Source organism: Lepeophtheirus salmonis, chromosome Z (assembly GCF_016086655.4).
Source record: "Lepeophtheirus salmonis chromosome Z, UVic_Lsal_1.4, whole genome shotgun sequence".
Taxonomy (NCBI): domain Eukaryota; kingdom Metazoa; phylum Arthropoda; class Copepoda; order Siphonostomatoida; family Caligidae; genus Lepeophtheirus; species Lepeophtheirus salmonis.
Genome location: NC_092584.1, coordinates 14,461,602 through 14,479,745, shown reverse-complemented (window position 1 = coordinate 14,479,745; position 18,144 = coordinate 14,461,602). Strand labels below are relative to the sequence as shown.

The 18,144-nt window shown below is 31.0% G+C and overlaps 1 protein-coding gene and 1 long non-coding RNA gene across 11 annotated transcripts in view; both read left to right on the top strand.

Moving 5' to 3' along the window:
* LOC121130241 (uncharacterized) overlaps positions 1-18,144 on the top strand; it is a 74,518-nt gene that overhangs the window by 43,899 nt on the left and 12,475 nt on the right. For 4 of the 10 annotated variants that reach the window (XR_011783802.1, XR_011783803.1, XM_071893677.1 and 1 more), the window contains one exon: positions 4,726-4,801. The exons of 1 other annotated variant lie outside the window; for it this stretch is intronic. Coding sequence is in view for 7 of the 9 variants with exons in the window: in XM_071893677.1 (XP_071749778.1) it covers positions 4,763-4,801 (39 nt within the window). In the remaining 2 variants the exon portion in view is untranslated. Of the gene's footprint in view, positions 1-659; positions 4,802-18,144 lie in introns of those variants that run through there. 5 more of the 10 variants (XM_040725999.2, XM_040726003.2, XM_071893678.1 and 2 more) reach the window with 4 other exon arrangements.
* LOC139907309 (uncharacterized) lies at positions 4,808-10,908 on the top strand. Its single transcript, XR_011783804.1, has 2 exons — positions 4,808-6,178; positions 6,238-10,908. It is a non-coding gene; the product is annotated as an uncharacterized lncRNA (long non-coding RNA).

The following is an 18,144-nucleotide window of genomic DNA, read 5'->3' as shown; positions in this document are numbered from 1 at the left end:
TCACGTATTTTTTTGTTATATAAAAATAATGATTTCAATTTGTCCATCTGAACAAATTATGATTCTTTGATGATGATCCCCACTAGTCTAGAAATATGGCCTCATTTGAATAGTATCATTCCTGTAGTTTCCTTCTTGTTATTATTTTTATTCGTCAGATTGGAGATGTCAGGTTAGATCTTGATATGAGTGAATTGATGAATACGAACAAAAAAACCTTTTATTACGAAACAACTATGTACATAGCGGGTGCGACACTGAAATCTGAACTCTAGAATTGAGAGGTTCTATTGAGCTTTTTAGAAACGGGCATATATTAAGTTAGGCACGTTGAACATTTGATAATCCTCTGTAGAAATTTTATTAGATGTCTTTTCTAAGTTATCAAGAAAATGGCATTAGAACGTGATACTCGCGTGAAGATCCGTGCATTTTCTGATGCAGGAAATAAAATCTTGACGAAACAAGACAGCGCTCCTACTCACTCTGCCAAAGATGGTTCAGTAATACCACCATTAATTTAAAGGCAAAAAATATATGGCCCCCGTATTCGCTCTACGCCCACTTTGGACTACGCCTTCCGGTTGCGGCGAGAGTCACAGGTCTGTTCCTTTTAGACGGAAAAACATTATGGTAATGAATGCCACCTTAAACGAACGCCGGGCGAATATGTCTAAAGAATACATAAGAAAGAAGTGCCAATCTTCAGGAAGTGTCTTGAGGCCATTGTGGAAACCAGAGGGATATTATCGAAGATTAAAAGAGATGATATAGCGTTATATTCAGTCTCCAAATATTTTTTTGTCGATATCTAGTAGCTACGGAAATGTATCTCCTTAAAGTTAATAGTTATTCAGATATTCAAAATTGCACCCGGTAAAGAGGAAAGAAGAACTTTATAATGTATATCAAAAATAATAATAACTCAAGTCTGTATAACACACATGTATACATATGTATACAATATTCATAATAAAAAAACACACAACTCAACAATGAGATATTTCCATGTGGATGAATATCTCTCCTTCGTCTTTTGACCTGGTTGCTGTTCTTTTAATATATATATAAAAGTATATATTATTTAAAAAGTTCAATCTCAACATCCTTCATTCTGATCTCTCGACACCCCATGATGTTTCCTTGACGTTTCACCATCAGCAAGGGGATGAAAAATCTTTTGCATGAGTTTATGCCTATGTGTAGAAAATGTCAGTATTCTTGGAAGAGTCATTGAAGAGTTTTGTTGAATATATATTCATGTCTTAAGAAAAAATATGTACCTGTATTATAATGGCATTTCCATAGTGTCCAAATGGAACACATTTTAGGAATGATGTAATGAATTGCATTCATTATGACCCTGCAATAGTGTTGCACCGGTCTAAAATAGGTAAAAATACTGGAGTACCTCTAGTCCGGTCCTAATAAAATTTTTCAGTCATAAAACCGTTCCTTATTGGTCTTTAATGGTAACTACAACAACTGAAATGACCTAGTTACTAACTATGTCCTCTCAGCTGTTCAACTTAAACTCTTTGAAGAGCAAAATACCTTAGGTTTAAAGTAGGAAGTGTGTGGCTAGAACTTACTATTATTTTCTTTATTTAATATTATGAGTGAAGAATAACTATAAATATAGCTAGAGTCGTACGTCTGAAGAACTGAAGTATGTATAATCAGTTACTTATAGGACTAATCCTACACTACCCTAAAATAATTGGAAACGAATGTGAGAAAGTCCAAGTCCTTTATCTCACATCGAATCCAGTTTGAGAACTTTAATGTCTTTATTAATTCAGGTTTGAGTTCTCATATTCCTGTAGAGCTCTTTTCAAGTTTATAATCATAATATATAGTACATAGTAAGTTTTAAGGCTTTTCTTGAGTTCAGTATAAATAACTTTCGAGTCCATGTGGAGTCATGTGGTGTAGTTCTAGTAGTCTAAGTCAGTCAAGTGGTGAGGTTTAAATGTGGCCCAAATCTATTCGGGGTTCTTTGATTGTGAGATCATCAAGTCGAGTAGCAAATCTGGAATCCAAGTCATCACCTCTCTTTTGGAATTATGTATAGGCGGATAAAAATATCAATAAAGGTAGTTTATAAGAAAAGGGTTTTGCAAAAAAATGCATATAAAAAATATGTCATTAATCTGTGATTAATATTTGGACAAAGTTGAAGTCGTCTCCTACAACATGCTTGGAGTAATATACTTTTTATTTCCGTTTATCTTACGAAGAGTCTATATTCAAAATAAAATAGTACAAAAATATTTAACGTAACTAATGAGAAATGAATCATAGGCCATGCTGTAGGAGTTCCCTTACTCTACAGTGATACGATGAGACAATGTTTTATGTTATTACAGTAATATCTTGAGATATGAGTGTCTCAACATACGAGTTTTAAGAGATGCAAAATGTATTTCGAGCAACAATTTGCTTTTACATATGTCTATTTAATGAGATACGAGCTGGAGTTTGCGACGGCACGCAAGATCCCCTTCAATCGACACTTTTTTTAAGTTATTTATTATGGGATAAATAGTTTTGAATAACAAGGTTTTTTACTAATGAGCTCGGTTCCAGAACAAATTAAATTCGTATGTGAAACTATTACTGTACATACTTCCTTGTTCACTAAGAGTAGAGTGACCAATCGTTTTCTTTTTCTTACACCCGTCATCTTTTTACATCCTCAACATAAATTCAATATATGCTCAGTTGATGAATTATTTGGTGCATCCATTTTCCTTCAACATAAAATAAAAGTCAAAATTAAATTTTGGAAATACAAAACTTTAAAATTAAAAAATCAAGATCTACATAAAATAAACAAGTATCCAAATGTATTAATATCTTAGGTATGTATTCATAAATTTGATTAATGCCAAAATATTAATATTCTCCATTCCCAAGCCCTAAAATTGTTTTTATTTCCTGTTGTATGAAATCAAAATATAACCATATTAACAATCAGTTAATTACATGTTATTTAAATTACTATAACTTTATTCAAATTAGTAGAATATCTGTCCATATTAGAAGAAATTTAGCCTAAATTAAAAAATAATATTTTTACTTGAGATAAGTAAATTTAAATTTTCCGTAAAGAGGAACATTTAATGTTACCACGTATATAATAAAGTTAATCTGGTTCACGTATATATATTTAATAGTTATATTTTAGAACATACTCCTAACATAACATTATCTTATTACGCCCATGATATAGCCTTTAGAAATGTGAAAATGGTCCAAATCTTTAAGAGTGTACATTTATGTTGAAAATTCAAACGTTTTAGCGAGCAAGGAGCCTATAACTTGCATAATGCTCTCTGTCAGTACTCTGTAAACATGACATCCTTCAAAGTTACCAACATATGCTCTAAGGATTTCGACCATTTCCACATCTTTAATAATCATATCATATCCACGAACATGAAACTTCATAATTTGATCGTTAGGAGTAAAATTTACATTTAAATGCATTAGCAAAAACAAAGAACATTAACTTATTTTATAGACTATTAATATGCCCTCAATTCATTTATGAATTGATCATTAAACTATTTAAGTGTTCACTTAAAAAAATAATTCCAAAGTTATGATCGGAAACGAAGTATTAGTCTTATTTGCAATGGACTATATGAACAACTGAAGTTTCAATACAGGCCCTACTTCAAATCCGAATAAAGAAGTAGAACCCTCCTGCTATTGGTGCGATAAAGTGTTAATATCTATGACGTCATTCGCTCAAAATAGTGATGCAATGAGAGGTGGTATCATCTAGTAACGCTATTGGCCAAGTTTTTTCTTATAAGTTTATAGCAACTTATATGTATATGATTCTAAGAAGCTTTTCTCTTTCTTGCGGGGATTTTTTGAACACTAGAGAGCGTTTTAAAAACAATCTCCTATTTCGAATGTTTATAATACATCTAATATTATAGAACACTCATTTTACGTAATACAAAAATATGTACTTGTTTAGTTAAAAGTTTCTTGACTAACAAATTCATCATCGCATGGGAATAAGTTTTTTAAAACATTGTTTGTCTGGTTTTGATGACATAATATAACATATATTTGGCGGCACTGTTTGTTCGTATATTTATATTAATAAAGCCTGAGGTTATTTTAATATAATGAAATAATTAACGTTGCAACATTGTTGCGATTTTTTTATCAAATAAATTTTAATTGCTTTGTTGATTTTCCCCTGCATTTTATATATTTATATACTGATGGGTGACATTCAGCAAGTACCTATGTACATACTAAAGAGATAGAAAGAGAGAGAGGGAGAGAAGTAGCCATACATGACTTGTGTACATATGTAAAATACTTGTGCCGCCTTGCTTGAACTGCGGCGCTTTTTTCGCTAGCTCGCTCAGTTCCTCTCTCATTTATAATAACATATGTATACGCCGTTAAACGATGATGATATTTAATACAGACAGAGACGTGGATTGTTGTTTTATATTCTATTATTATTAAATCTTGGATACCTCAATGCTGTTGTGAAATATACCTGTGCAAAAAAAAAAAAAAATCACAAAAAAAATACACTCACAAAATAACAAAAATTTAATTGTTGATCATATATAAGTTTTCCCATGAGAAAGACAGGAGTGAATGTAGATTTTTTTTGTGATTAGTGCCTGATAAAAGTGTGTTCGTCTGACGACTGATCTTATTTATTATTCATTATTCTATTTATAGTAGGAATGAAGTGATGATCCGTGACATATGAAACAAAATGGGCAGCACAGCGTCATCTTTTTTGCATCGAGATAAGGTAAGAAGGAGTATCTACTTATGAGAAAGGTGTCGTTTTGAAATCGAATATATGTATAGTTCATAGCAACAAATTGAATAACAATATATATGCCGTGCACAGCTTGCAATTTAAAAAAATATAACTTGTATAAGGAGATTGATCAAGCTGTAATCCAAAAATGAGCAAAATTAATTATGATAATTTTTAAAGTCCTACTTATATTGACAATAATAACATTATGAATCGGCCTGGATTTATTTATGATGTAATTTTTGAGTATTTAAATGAAAATGTCTAATTTATTATAAGTATTATCTGGTATATTATGAAGTTATTTCCTAAACGTTTATACATAATTAATACCTAATTTTAATAAATGAAATAAATACATCAATGAATATAGTTGATATAATTAAAATGATTGATTTCGAATTAAATAAGGCGTTGTGAGACGTAGAAATGGGTAACTTGTACAATATTCTTCTGAGCTTGTACAAATGTTGCAACCTGTACAGAGTATATACATTACGGTTTTGTTTGGGGACTGTTGGAGTGACTATGGTTGATTCGCCATCAATAGGACGATTAATACCCCAATCCCCAGGTGATTGTAATTCGCACACACCATATCCATTGCCCCAATCACGGTTTTGTAAAGGGACAGGGGACTATTGGAGTGATTATTGGTTGATTAACTATTCATAGGGTAGATAAATACCCCTTTCCTCCGCTGATTGCAACTTGTATATGACATATAAATTGCCACAATTACGGTTTTGTGAATGGGCGAGGGACGTTTGGAGTAACTATGGATGACTCATCATTAATAGGGATGATATATATCCCTCGCCCCTGTTGATTATAGGCCTCATGTATAATTGCAATCAATTAATTCCATTATTTCCCTTAAAAATATACAAATGCAGAATATTTATCTATATATTAACCGATGCAGTTCACAGGTGATGGGGGATAGATTTTTTGATTACTTGCCTATAAGACATATATCATATATGTATATAAATATGATATACTCACCTGCTACTATAAAAGGAAAGCAAGGTAAGTATACTAGAGCCATCATTAATTTGTACAGACACATACAATATCTCTCATTTACTTACAAATGAAAAAATACAGCTTTGATATTTAACATATGTTGGTGAAAAATACAACGGATCGTATGTAGAGAATCTTTTGTTTGATTGCATCCACTACAATAATGAGAAGGGGGCCCTTCTCCGTCATCTGTCGTTCGTTACTTCCACCTTGTTCTCTTGTAGGGAGTTCATATCTACAAAAACTAATTTGGATAAAATAATATTCATTATTATAAATAATATGTAATAGCTGATTTGGCCAGTTGGGAAATGTGACTCATTTCATAGGAATAAAGTAAATATTTTTGTAAAATTGTGTATATTTTTTGGACATGTTTTTTTTTTAAATTTTAGATCGTGACATATGCAGTATGCATATGTATTTGTGTCAAATCAGTCATGACTTTGGTTTTTCTTAGTTATTTATGAATAATGATTAACTATCACTTTGGTTTATTTATTCAAAATGGGGATTGTGTGGAGATGATTTCGAGAACTCTTGACAACATTTTTTTTGTAGATATTGATTGTTGTATTGTAAAATCTGTTTGGTACTTGAAAAACGTTCCAAATTATAAAGCGTCCTCTACAAGGCAACCATTTCACAAAGATCATAGTGAAGTATCTCATTTTAACAATTAAATTAATTTATTAAAACTTTAAATATCTTTCATTTACGAGAATGGTCTGCCATTATTTTAAATTTAGGCACAATGAAAGTATTAATTATTCATACAAAAATTTGTAAACTTTGATAACTAAGAATTGATTGGACTCTTAAGTTATTCGAGTGATGCAAAAATTATGAATACTTTATGTTTTGTGTCTTTATTTCAAGCCTTTTATACTTCTTTCATAATAAGTTATTTATTAATTTAAAATACATATTTTTGTTAATTAATTTGGAAAATATGGATGAAATATACAGTTTCAAAAATTTATACAGAGTTAAAGTTTCTATAAGATAATAATAATATATTCATAGTTGTTCTAAATCCTTTTCGAGATCATTGTGGATATCTAGTTATCCGTAATAACGACTTATAGAATAACTAACTATAGACGTTTCTCTGTATTTTTAGATAGGTTGGAGGTCTTGCAAAATTTCAAAATCCCTAATAAACCTTCGGACAAGCAATCTTCAAGTTTTGGTTGCCTGAAATAAAATGAACTTGGCTATTTTTTGCTTTTAATGTTTTAATGCAATGGATTACACATTTAAACTAATGCATATTTTTAGATATCGGCTATATTTTTAAGTAGTCGCTTAGGAAAGGATTGCCAATTTTTAGTTGTCAGAGTAAAAAAAGTAAATTGATCCAACTGGATTAGTGATTTTGCGAGCGCTGAGTTCTGTCGGCATACAGTATTGACTTTCAGAATAAGAAAATTTACTTATTTAATAATGTTATTACTTCATTTTTGTAAGTTTAAAAGATGTTTTTTAATATTATATATTCACCTCTTACAAAAAAGAAACTTTTATTTTCCATTTCTGAATTCAATTTTCGTTCGATTCCCAAATCAAATTTTTATTAAGTTGCTAAGCATACCCACAATATATGTTGATAACATCATCCCTTTTGCATAGTTACGTTTGTTTTTGACGAATAAAAAGAAGTGACGTCTTTTGGGGATTTTCTCTTATTCAAAAAAATAGAAAAAAAAAACAATTTAAAAAAAAATTCTTTAAAAACTTTTGAAAGATTGTTTAATCTTCTAAAATAGTTATTCTTTACATAAGTCTAATTTTGTAGGAGTAAACAATCTTTCAATAGTTTTTAAAGAACTTTCATTATTTTTTCTTTCCGTTTTTATCATAGTATAAAATAGCGGAGCACAACAAAAGATGTCTAATATTTTGATTGGTCAAAAACAAAGCAATCAATGTAAACGTTGTGCAAATGATATTTTCCTCTTCAAAAGTTTTAAACCTTCCGAATCTCCTGCAATGATAGGCATTGTTCATCCAGTTAGTCATACGCCATATCTTTTTGAATTTTTAAAAGCACAATTTTTGTAAATTTCCTCTTCTTTCCTCGCATTTTGTTGCATTACATTTCATTCTGTCTTTGCCACATTTAGTATCGTCTATATTTCGTCAAAAAAATAAATTAATAGATTTTTTCAGACAAAACAGTTGTTTCATATGTCTCGTAATTGCGATACAAAAAAAACAAAAAAAACATTTGTTGACGAATACATTTCGTCATGTTATTGCATATGACTAGTGAAAAACTACTTTTGACAGACATACATAATTTCAGCCTATTTCCTAATAGACTCTGTTACTCATTTTGTCTTCATAACTGAATGATTATTCATTAAAAACAACGACCTTGAATACATGTGTGTTATTCCTTCAGTGACAGTAAAGTTCACACAGCATTAATCGACGTTTTACTTAGGATTCAACTATGTACATACTATTATCAATACATACACATTAGGGTGTTCTCAGTCCTATAAAGTAATTCTTTTTGTTCCTTTAAAATCTGACATGTCATATTTGATCTCAGCTATACAGGATTATATAACTGGAAAACGTCGAATCTTGAGTCCCTTGGCTTTTATGACTCCTGTTAGAAGGTAATATCTGTTCTTAGTGCATGAAGAAAATTCTAAGTCGCCCTTCACATCCCTCTTGATGATCCTAGTAGTCACGGATAATTCGTTGCCGATGAGATTCATCGATTTGCTGGGGGACTCCTTGATGTTTTTCTCCCAGTTGAACAGGAACTCTGAATCCCTCTTTAAATTTTGCCCTCCACTTCCTCCATTCCTGGAGAGGTATTCAACATAATTGTTGTTCATCTTGGCCACCTTGAAAACCAGGCTCCTCTAGCACTTCACAAGGTCCATAATCCTTGTCACTTCAACTTCAGCATCTAGGATTGCTATATTTTGGTTGGCTTTTAGCTCACTCATGATGACGATATGACGTAATGTTTAGTATAGTTTGTTTATGCACAAACGATGGTTGAACAAGAATGTCAAAAAATAATCACTAAAGCTTTACATATGAATAAGGAAATTAACATTTATTAACAATCACGTTTCGTTGCTCAAAACTGTACAAATGTGAAAAAGATATTACTTTAGCACAAGCTATAGCGCTTACACTTTAAATTATGAATTGAGCGTAGGGATGATCGGAATTACAAATTACAGAAAAACAACAATAAAAAGTGTGTTTTATTTAGATTACCTTTTTGTAAAAAGACATAAATCTGTTGTATAAAAATTTGGTATTTCGAGTCCGAATCATATTTGAGAGTGTAATTGAACAAAACGTGAAGAGTTCTGTATCTGACCTTCTCTATAGCATAATAAAAAATAATTTTGGGTTGATCATATTTTATTACAAGTCTTTAATTACAAAAACTATTCAAAGATAGGTGATCCATGATTCGAATACGCTTCTTTTGAACACATTAATACTTTATCATTAATTAATTAGATTTAATATATTGCTAATTGTTAGATTTATCTTTGAAAACGGTTAATCTTGTTCTACAGGCTCTTGCACGACAATTGGAACACACTTTGACCTCATCCAGATCCAGAACAAATGCATTGTGACAAATTTTGTGGTTCTATTTAATAGCATATTAATTTTCAATAGGACCTCTATGAGCCTCGATTCTCCCACGGAGTAACCTCTTTACTTCACAAAGAAAATAGTTATCTTTCATTAACGGTCCTAGATTTTTAACATTTTATCTTATTTCAACTTTTACATGCCAATATTTGCATTTATTAGGGGCATCCGCAGTGTTATATATATATTTGGGTTAGCAATTTTTTGAAATTTTTCCTATTCTTAAATTTTTTTTTAATAAAAATTTGAAAATCTACAGTTTTTCATAAAATATTTAATTTTTTGGGAAAAAAAAACCAAAAATTCAATTTCAAATATAAAATTTTTTGGAAAGAAAATTAGAAAAATTAAAATTAAACTTCAAATTTCAAATTTTCATAAAAAAAATGTTGAAATTGGTGTTCCAATTACTTGATCTGAAACAACTGCACCAAGTCTTGAACAAAAGGAAATCAGAGGATACTAATTATATCACTTTAAAATAAATATTTCTGAAGGTTTTTGCGCTTAAAAAATTAGGAGAATTTCAAATTAGCAAAACATGTATATAAATGATTTTTGATATTAGTGTAGCTGAAATTAAATAAGAGACAAATATGTAGTTATACATTGTAAAAAGTGACTTTAGTTTTTTGGGGAACACCCTAATATAGATAATTACGTCATATCTGGGCTATTTTATTTTTCAAAAATACGTACATACTTGCAATAAGTGTTAACCCCTCCCCCAGCTAAATCAACACGTTATCATTTCATAAATATATGTGTATAAAAATTACTCATTATTTGAACAGCTATTATTAAACTTTTAATATTTTATCAGTATCATGAGGCTATACTTAAAAATAATGTACACAGGTAGATATGAGTGTTGGGTTTTGCTCTGAAACTGTTGTATTTTGACTTGGACCGAACTCATTTAGTTCTTTGAAGAAGTTATGTTTAGACCCGTAATATAGAAAAAAAGAGCAACTCATTCACGACTAGTTCTAAATATTATTTTATAAATGAATTATTGATGACGTCATGGGATTGAAAGTGCACATAAATTTAACAATGATATCTGGCACTTTTGATCTATCTATTTTAGATTAAAATAAAATGTTCATTTTTAAGATGTACTCTAAAAAAACAAGAACAATCATTGAGAATATATGTATATAGTACAATGTAGCCTCTGTTGGCCTCTTTAACAGTCTCGATTCGGATTCTGAACGACTGCAGGTCCTGGAAACTAGAACTTGATCTAAATTCTTGCATTGTATAACGATGGAGTCGACCCAGGACTTCTTGGTGGTTTGAGGACCTTGGACTTTGAATCAAGGTAGCTCCGGGCAAAATAATCTATCGGATTCAGGTAAATGAAGCTAGGAGTCAACAATTATTAGTACAGCACACCTGGATTCCAACAATGAAAAATAAAATAGCTTAAAAAATTATGTGAAATATTTGATACACAAATTTAAAACGACTCCATCTTCAACAGCTAAAATGACATAGTTACTAACTATGTATTTTCGGTTGTTCAAAATAAATCCTTTCTCGAAACAAAATACCTTATGTTTAAAGTATGAGTTGTGTGGCTTGAACTTATTATTAATTTCTTCATTTTTATATTACTCAATCCTAGCTATAAGTGAAGAATATATATAATGATAACTGAGAATGTAGGACGGAAGGACTTACATATCGTCCATTTGAGCCGTTGAATAGTAAAAAATATCGGACCGATAAAAAAAAAGACGGAAAAGTGTGCAAAATTGTTTAAATTGAACCTATTAAAAAGTTACTTAATTATTTATTCCAAATCGTTCCAGAAAAAAAAAAACTCTGACGACCGAACTGGAGAAAAAATCGGCCTCGGACAAAGTATCAATACTAACAGGACGTCGTTTACCTTTAGTGCATCTCTCAACCTTTCCTCTAACAAGGGAAAGAAAATAAGAACGCTAAATCCGTTGGTAGTTCCCAACTATGGGGTTGCTATTTTATAATTTTTCACATGAGCTGATTTGAATTCAACCAATCAACGTTCAGACTTCTGATAAGGCTATAAGAACGACACATATCGACAGCCGACAACAAATACACACGTTAATGTGATGTAAAGCCATGTATAAAGAAGATTTGAAAAAATTGCAGAAGATTTCTCGTCAAATGAGATTCCTTCGTCATTTTATTTTTTATTGAAGCATCATCATCCCTTTAAATTACTCCATTAAGTAGATGAAGTTGTTTTTTTAAGTGGTTTAAAAAATAGGAAAAAGAGGGGGGGAAGGGGGTTATTTATTGAATGAGAAAACGCTTTTCAAATCGATTTTCTCATGGTCCCTTCTGCTTATATTATTATTAGGTAGGTTCTTACCTATTCATTCACTCAAAAGGAAAAGAACTTCTATAATCGTGATTTACTTTTTATTCTTCTTCTTTGGGGGATCTATTTTTGAGCGAGCATATACATATTGTTATTACTTACTCCCCTCTTCAAGAAACTACAAAATATCTAAGATAAAGAAGAAACGATTTCCAAATATTATATAGTAAAAACCATCAGTCACGCATTAAACCGCCAAGTCTTTATCATCTTTACATAGATAGATATTAGTGTTGGATTCGAGCTGTTGAATATTGAATCGAGTAGAGTTCAAATTTTTGATCATGGAGTCTGGCTTGAGTAACGGAATTAGGAAAATAAAAATGTGTTTCACAAGGGCGTTCCCAGGATTATATATATATATATATTTTAGAGGGTGGGGGGAATTCTAGGAAGTATATTTGAAACATTAAATTTTTAGGGAAAATAATTCAAAAATTCACAAATATATACAAAAAAGGAAATCCCCCCCCCCAAAAAAAAAAAAATCCACAGCTATTCACAATTTTTTTTTCTGTCTTCTCCATGATAAAGTCAAAAATCTGCAATGTTGAGTCTAATAAAATTTAATTATTGATTGTATTCATACTTTAAAATGAGCCATATATTTTTGTGTGCCACAAAGATATGATTTTAGTTTTGTATTTCAGTTTCTTCAAAAATGATTGTCTTATTACGTTATTGACCTTTAATCTTGATCTTGTATTTTTTGTTGTATGAAGCATCTTTATTAAACCTACATAATGAAACCAATTTGAAGGCGCAACCTCAATAATTTTTAAAGATATTGTCGATTTTGTATTTTTAACGTTTTGTGTTGCCTTGACCTCTCAAAGTACATGACCTCTTGCTGTGGCCCTATAGGTGTAATTTTTGTATAAGTTAGATCAAAATCGATCTGTACTTTTGGCCTAATCGTGGTGACCAAAAGACAAATAGTGGTAAAACATAACCTCAATTCACATTCGTGGAAGGAGCTAACATACAAACGGAGACAAATACATAAAGACATGATTGATCTACATTTACTCGAACATTTCGAGTTCAAGTATTTTGTTTTTTTTCATAATCAAAAATTTATTATCAAATCAAAAAATATTATAGACCAAAGTATAATTGTACTTAAAACGCCAGTATAGTTTTTTAAATATTTATCAGACACACGTCAAGCTTCCTTCATGGCGTAGATGCAGAATTGAATTTTCACTCTCATTGCGTGATGATATATTATTTCATTAGAAATTAGTGTGAAATAGTATTTTCTGTTCACTGAGTCCCCGAAGTGTTCCTTCAACATCTATACCATAGTAGACATAACTAGTTTTAAAACTGGACACTTCTCCAGAAGGGGTGAAGATGTCTCCTTTCTGTATAGTAGATATAACATTGGGGATTATATGATGGATAGCCTGATACCTCCATCTTTCCTGTCCATACTTGACATATACACCATTCATGTGATGATGTAAGGCAGTGGTTCCTAAGCCGAGGGTCTCTACCCCAATGCAATGGGGTTCGTTAATTGATTTTGAGACGAATCAGTATATTATATAAGACACGGTGAAAAAGCATATTAAGAAATTTTTAAAAATTCAAGCTATGAGATTAAATGTAGCAGTTTCGTAAGTCACTCAACAAGACGTCTGGGCAAGTATTGAATATATTTGGTTTCTGTTTTGTTATGGTCACTCCAACGCCGTTGTCCTCCCACCAGTATTGCCGAATTAGCTTATGCATATGGGCGATTTTTTTTTTGTAAGAATAGTATAAGTATATCCATGGCCGAATTTACAAAAGAAGAAGACTCTAGACAGTTATACCTTATTATCAATGGTGGTCAAGACTACTGGGCAGAAGTCAAAGTGGTTTGAGGAAAATACATTCTTTACTCAAAAGAACACATGTATTAATCAACAGATATTTTAGGATCTGGGGTCACTTCTCGATTGTTTTTTTTTTTTAAATAGGTATTTTTATTTGAAAGCATCGAAGTCATTGGTGTAAGGAAATGATTTCCCTAGCTCATACAGCCTTTAGGAGCGAGAACATTGACGTTTCTGTAATTGAATAATGATTTTATATTATCCAAAGAGGAGTTTGTGTATTATGTAGTTTTCCTAATAATATATTTCGGGCTATTCGGAATTATTGTCAGAAAATGTTCGATTTGAGAAAAATAGAGTGTTTTTTTTTCTTTCGAGTTGTAGTAACACTCCACTCCATCACCAATAAACTTATATTTTTGAGCATGACTATCGTTATTACCTACCAATTCCAAATATCAAAAATGTATTATAATAAACCTACCTACTACTTATGGGTATATCATTGTTCATGGTCTTCTTGTAATGCTTCTCTTTTAGGTATTGATCTTTCAAACCATGGAAATTATAGCAAATCCGGAAAGTATCTCTTCCTTGAGTATTGCTTCCTAATCACTATTATTCTTATAGCTCCTAATTTCCCATATATGGAATTCCCTATGGAACATCCTATTTTACCTCATACCTTAGTATGGTGTATACCTTTTTTATGTTGTTAGATGATATAGTCTGATAAAAGTAGCACACACACACACAAAAAAAAAGAAGTTTTTATTGAATTAAATATTATATAGTCAAACAAAAAAAGAAGAGTGTTTTATTGAATATTTCTAGGAAATAAAACAGGGCAAAATACCATGTATTTGCCCTGGATTTCATGCTATTGAGAGAGCATCATCTCATATTTTTTAGTAAAGCATTTTATTCCTTGAAGAAAAATAAAGAATATTTATGTAAATAAATATAGTAATAATGCCTATGGCTTTTAGAAAATGAGACTCATTGCTTCTTTTTTTGCATAGCTGATTTGTATTATATGGGATATGCGTGATATCCTTGACTCTTTCAGAAGCTCATTTATACATACTTTTTGGTTTTCTACTCAAATACACATGTAGTTTTTATTAGGTTTAACTAAACGTAGACTGATGTATGGGATTGAAATCGGAGATCTGATACATTGAGTAAAATTTTCCTATCGTATCGGTAAGTGATTTTTTAGAAAAACTTACAGGTATTTTTATGTTGCAAATTAGTAAAAAATAGAACATATTTTTTATTCATTATCAAGTTTGGTCATGGTTTTATACTATTTATTAAACACTAAAGGTAGTGCCTAACATTGCCTGGAGTTATTAGGCGTTGACAAACAAACGAATTTGCCTTTAATATACATATAAATATAAATAAGAAGATAACTCCCCAGATATTGATGATAAGTGTACTTATTTTGAGTATATTAAAAAGAGGACTCGAAAATCAATATGGCAACCTTGCCAATTTGAACAATGTTTTCGAGGAGAGCAGCGTAGCTGTCATGACGTTCCATTATATCAGCTACAATCAGCTGGGGGAAACGGAAATAAAAAAAGGACATTAGCAAGGATCACTCCGATTTCGATCCTCAACTCTACTCTGAGTCCAACAAGGACTTATAAATATAGCTACTCAACAAATCTTCAAGATTACTCACCGTCTATTATGAGCGCAATCGAATGTTTAATTAGGGTTTGGATATAATTTAATATAGCAGGAAAGGAAGTTCACTCTCATGAGTTAAATAATCATGACAATAGCTAAGGAAAATGAAATTTATTCTTCGGATTACCAATTCTAAAAAAGGGAGCAATTAAAAAATATACATGATTGACATCACTTCCCCAAAACATCCTCAGTGTTACTTACCTTTCTCCATGAACACACACACATAGTTATTCGAGGGAGTTTATGCTTTTGTTGACACCACAAACAGTGTTTTTATTCTATAAAGCTTTATTGTTAAGGAGAGAACATCTAAGTATAATGTAATCACTAGTGCGCGTACTCATTAAAGATGGAGAGTAACGCTGTGGATTTGCTGGGGAGTTTTAAGCAGTACTGCAAATCTGTAGTAATTTGGGTATGCTAAAAAAAAGGAAACGAATATAAATCCTTACCATTGAAGAATGTTTGGAAGGAGAGAAAAGCTTGACTGTATTGATGTTTCATAAGATATTCTAAAAGTAGCTGTGATGAGGAGAGAAGGAAATAAATAAGACACAGCCAAGAACTACTCCCATGATATCGGTCATTAATCCTACTATATGTAAGTCCAACAAAGCCTTAAAATGATAACTTCGCAACAAATCATCAGTGTTACTCTCCGTCTTTTATGATATTTATCAATGATAGCTAGTACGTAGTAGTACAAGAAATTCATTCTTTAAGAATTAAATCATAATGATAGCATCTTAGAAAAAGATTCTTCACTTTTCAGTTTTTCAAGTAAAAAAACACTAGGCAAGCTAAAAAAATTCAACTAATTAGCATCATTAATCGTTAATAATGTAATTCTCTATTGAACTCAGAATATAATTGAGGATTGGAAACGGAGTAACTTTATGGCTGATGTGGAGTGGGAATTGTGTTGATTTCCAATTTAGAACCCTAATTATGTCATGTAACAAAGAGTGTGTATGTGCTTCTAGGTATAAAAAGAGTAACGCTGGCAAATAGTTGCGGAGACATACGTGTGGGTCAGACTCAGAGGTAAATTGTGGATGGAAAAAGAAGTTATTCCTACGTATTTCCTTACTTGATACAGACTTGGATTTATCTTAATTATCTCATAACTGGATGGAAGTCACCAAATAAAACGGCAGGGCAACTCAGCTGTTCTCTTCCAAAACTTTCTCTTAATTTGTATACCAAAAATATGTAACATTTCCAAACCTACATATAAAATTAGTATAGCGAATTTTTAAGATTACTATAAGTATTTTTTTTTTTTTTCATTTTGACAAATGAGTGATGTTATATTTAGGCTGCATTTTCTAGTTATTATTGTTATGCTATTTGCGTAAATAGTTAGTGAACAATCATTTATTTCTTCAATAAAGAACGAAAAATTACATTTTGTAAGTGGTTTGTTCTTTCTTTATATAAAAAGGTTTGAATCTCCCTTTGGTGCCCTCCTACATCTGTATAAATACATCCTATTATGAATGCCCATTTATAATGTTTGTTATAATATATGAGTAGGTAAAATATATCTCTTGGTGTTTTACTGTGAACAGAACAAATGCCAATTCTCATTTATCATGGGATCGTTATGAGTGCGAGAAGAGAAAAAAGAAAGAAATGAGACTTTCTATGTATATAACACTTGCATCCCCCTCCCAATCTTCGTGTGTGTGTGTGAAGTTCTTAATGATAATGACGATGTACTTATGTTAATCCATGTTTTGGCAACTCTTTCTCTTTTCACTCCTCTTCTTCTTAAGAAGAAGAAAGAGGTGTATGTGTGGTCCAACTATCTATTTATCTTATAAGTTATATGATTGAGCAAGTCTCTTTCTAACAAGAAAATGATGTGTATATGTATATGTGGGCACTAAATCAAGAAAGAATGATTTCCCCTCAAAATTGAGTCGAGAGTACATTTGTATTTTTCAACTAATTATCTTTTATTTTTGTTTTAAAAAACCATTCTAATTAATCCGTTGGCTCGGCCTTACCTTGCATACACAAAAATACATCATGGATTGACTTGTCAGCTGTTGATTCCCACGTCTCACTTGATACGTACTGATTATTTCATTTTATAATGTAATTAGTTACAATTCGTTATGGCCTACATTTATAACGCTGCAACCAATCCCCAAGGTACGCTCTGTCTTTTATGAGCACGGGCGAATGTTCAATCAGGTTTGTAATATAACTGAATGTAAAAGAAAAGGAAACTCACAAATCAGGGGTTAAATTATTATGGCAACAGCAGAGAAAAAGAAAATTCATTCTTTTGATTACTAATTAAAACAAAATAAAAAATGGCAAACTAAAAAATACATTAATTTTTATAACTAGATATAATAAACTTTTGGTTTGTCTCCAAAAGGACAGGATTACAATTTGTTGTTGATCCACCGTAGTATGTATATGCTGGGCATAAGTTGCGATGTCTGTACCAGCTATAACTTATATAAGAAATTATTCAAGTTGCAATTTTTTCGTTTTTAAATGCATTGGTAATCATAATCACCAACTATTCATTTATACTATCATTTCATTTTGATATATTCCAATTATATGGATATTATGTATTTATGAATAACTTTTTAAATTTGATTACACGTTATTTGGAGCGTAATAGCATCTTTAATGGCACAGAGTCAAGTTTTTTGATTTTGCATGGATATTTTTCTTTATCTCCCAATGAAGGAAAAATCGATACAAATCTAACTTGTACATTTTCCAGAGACTTA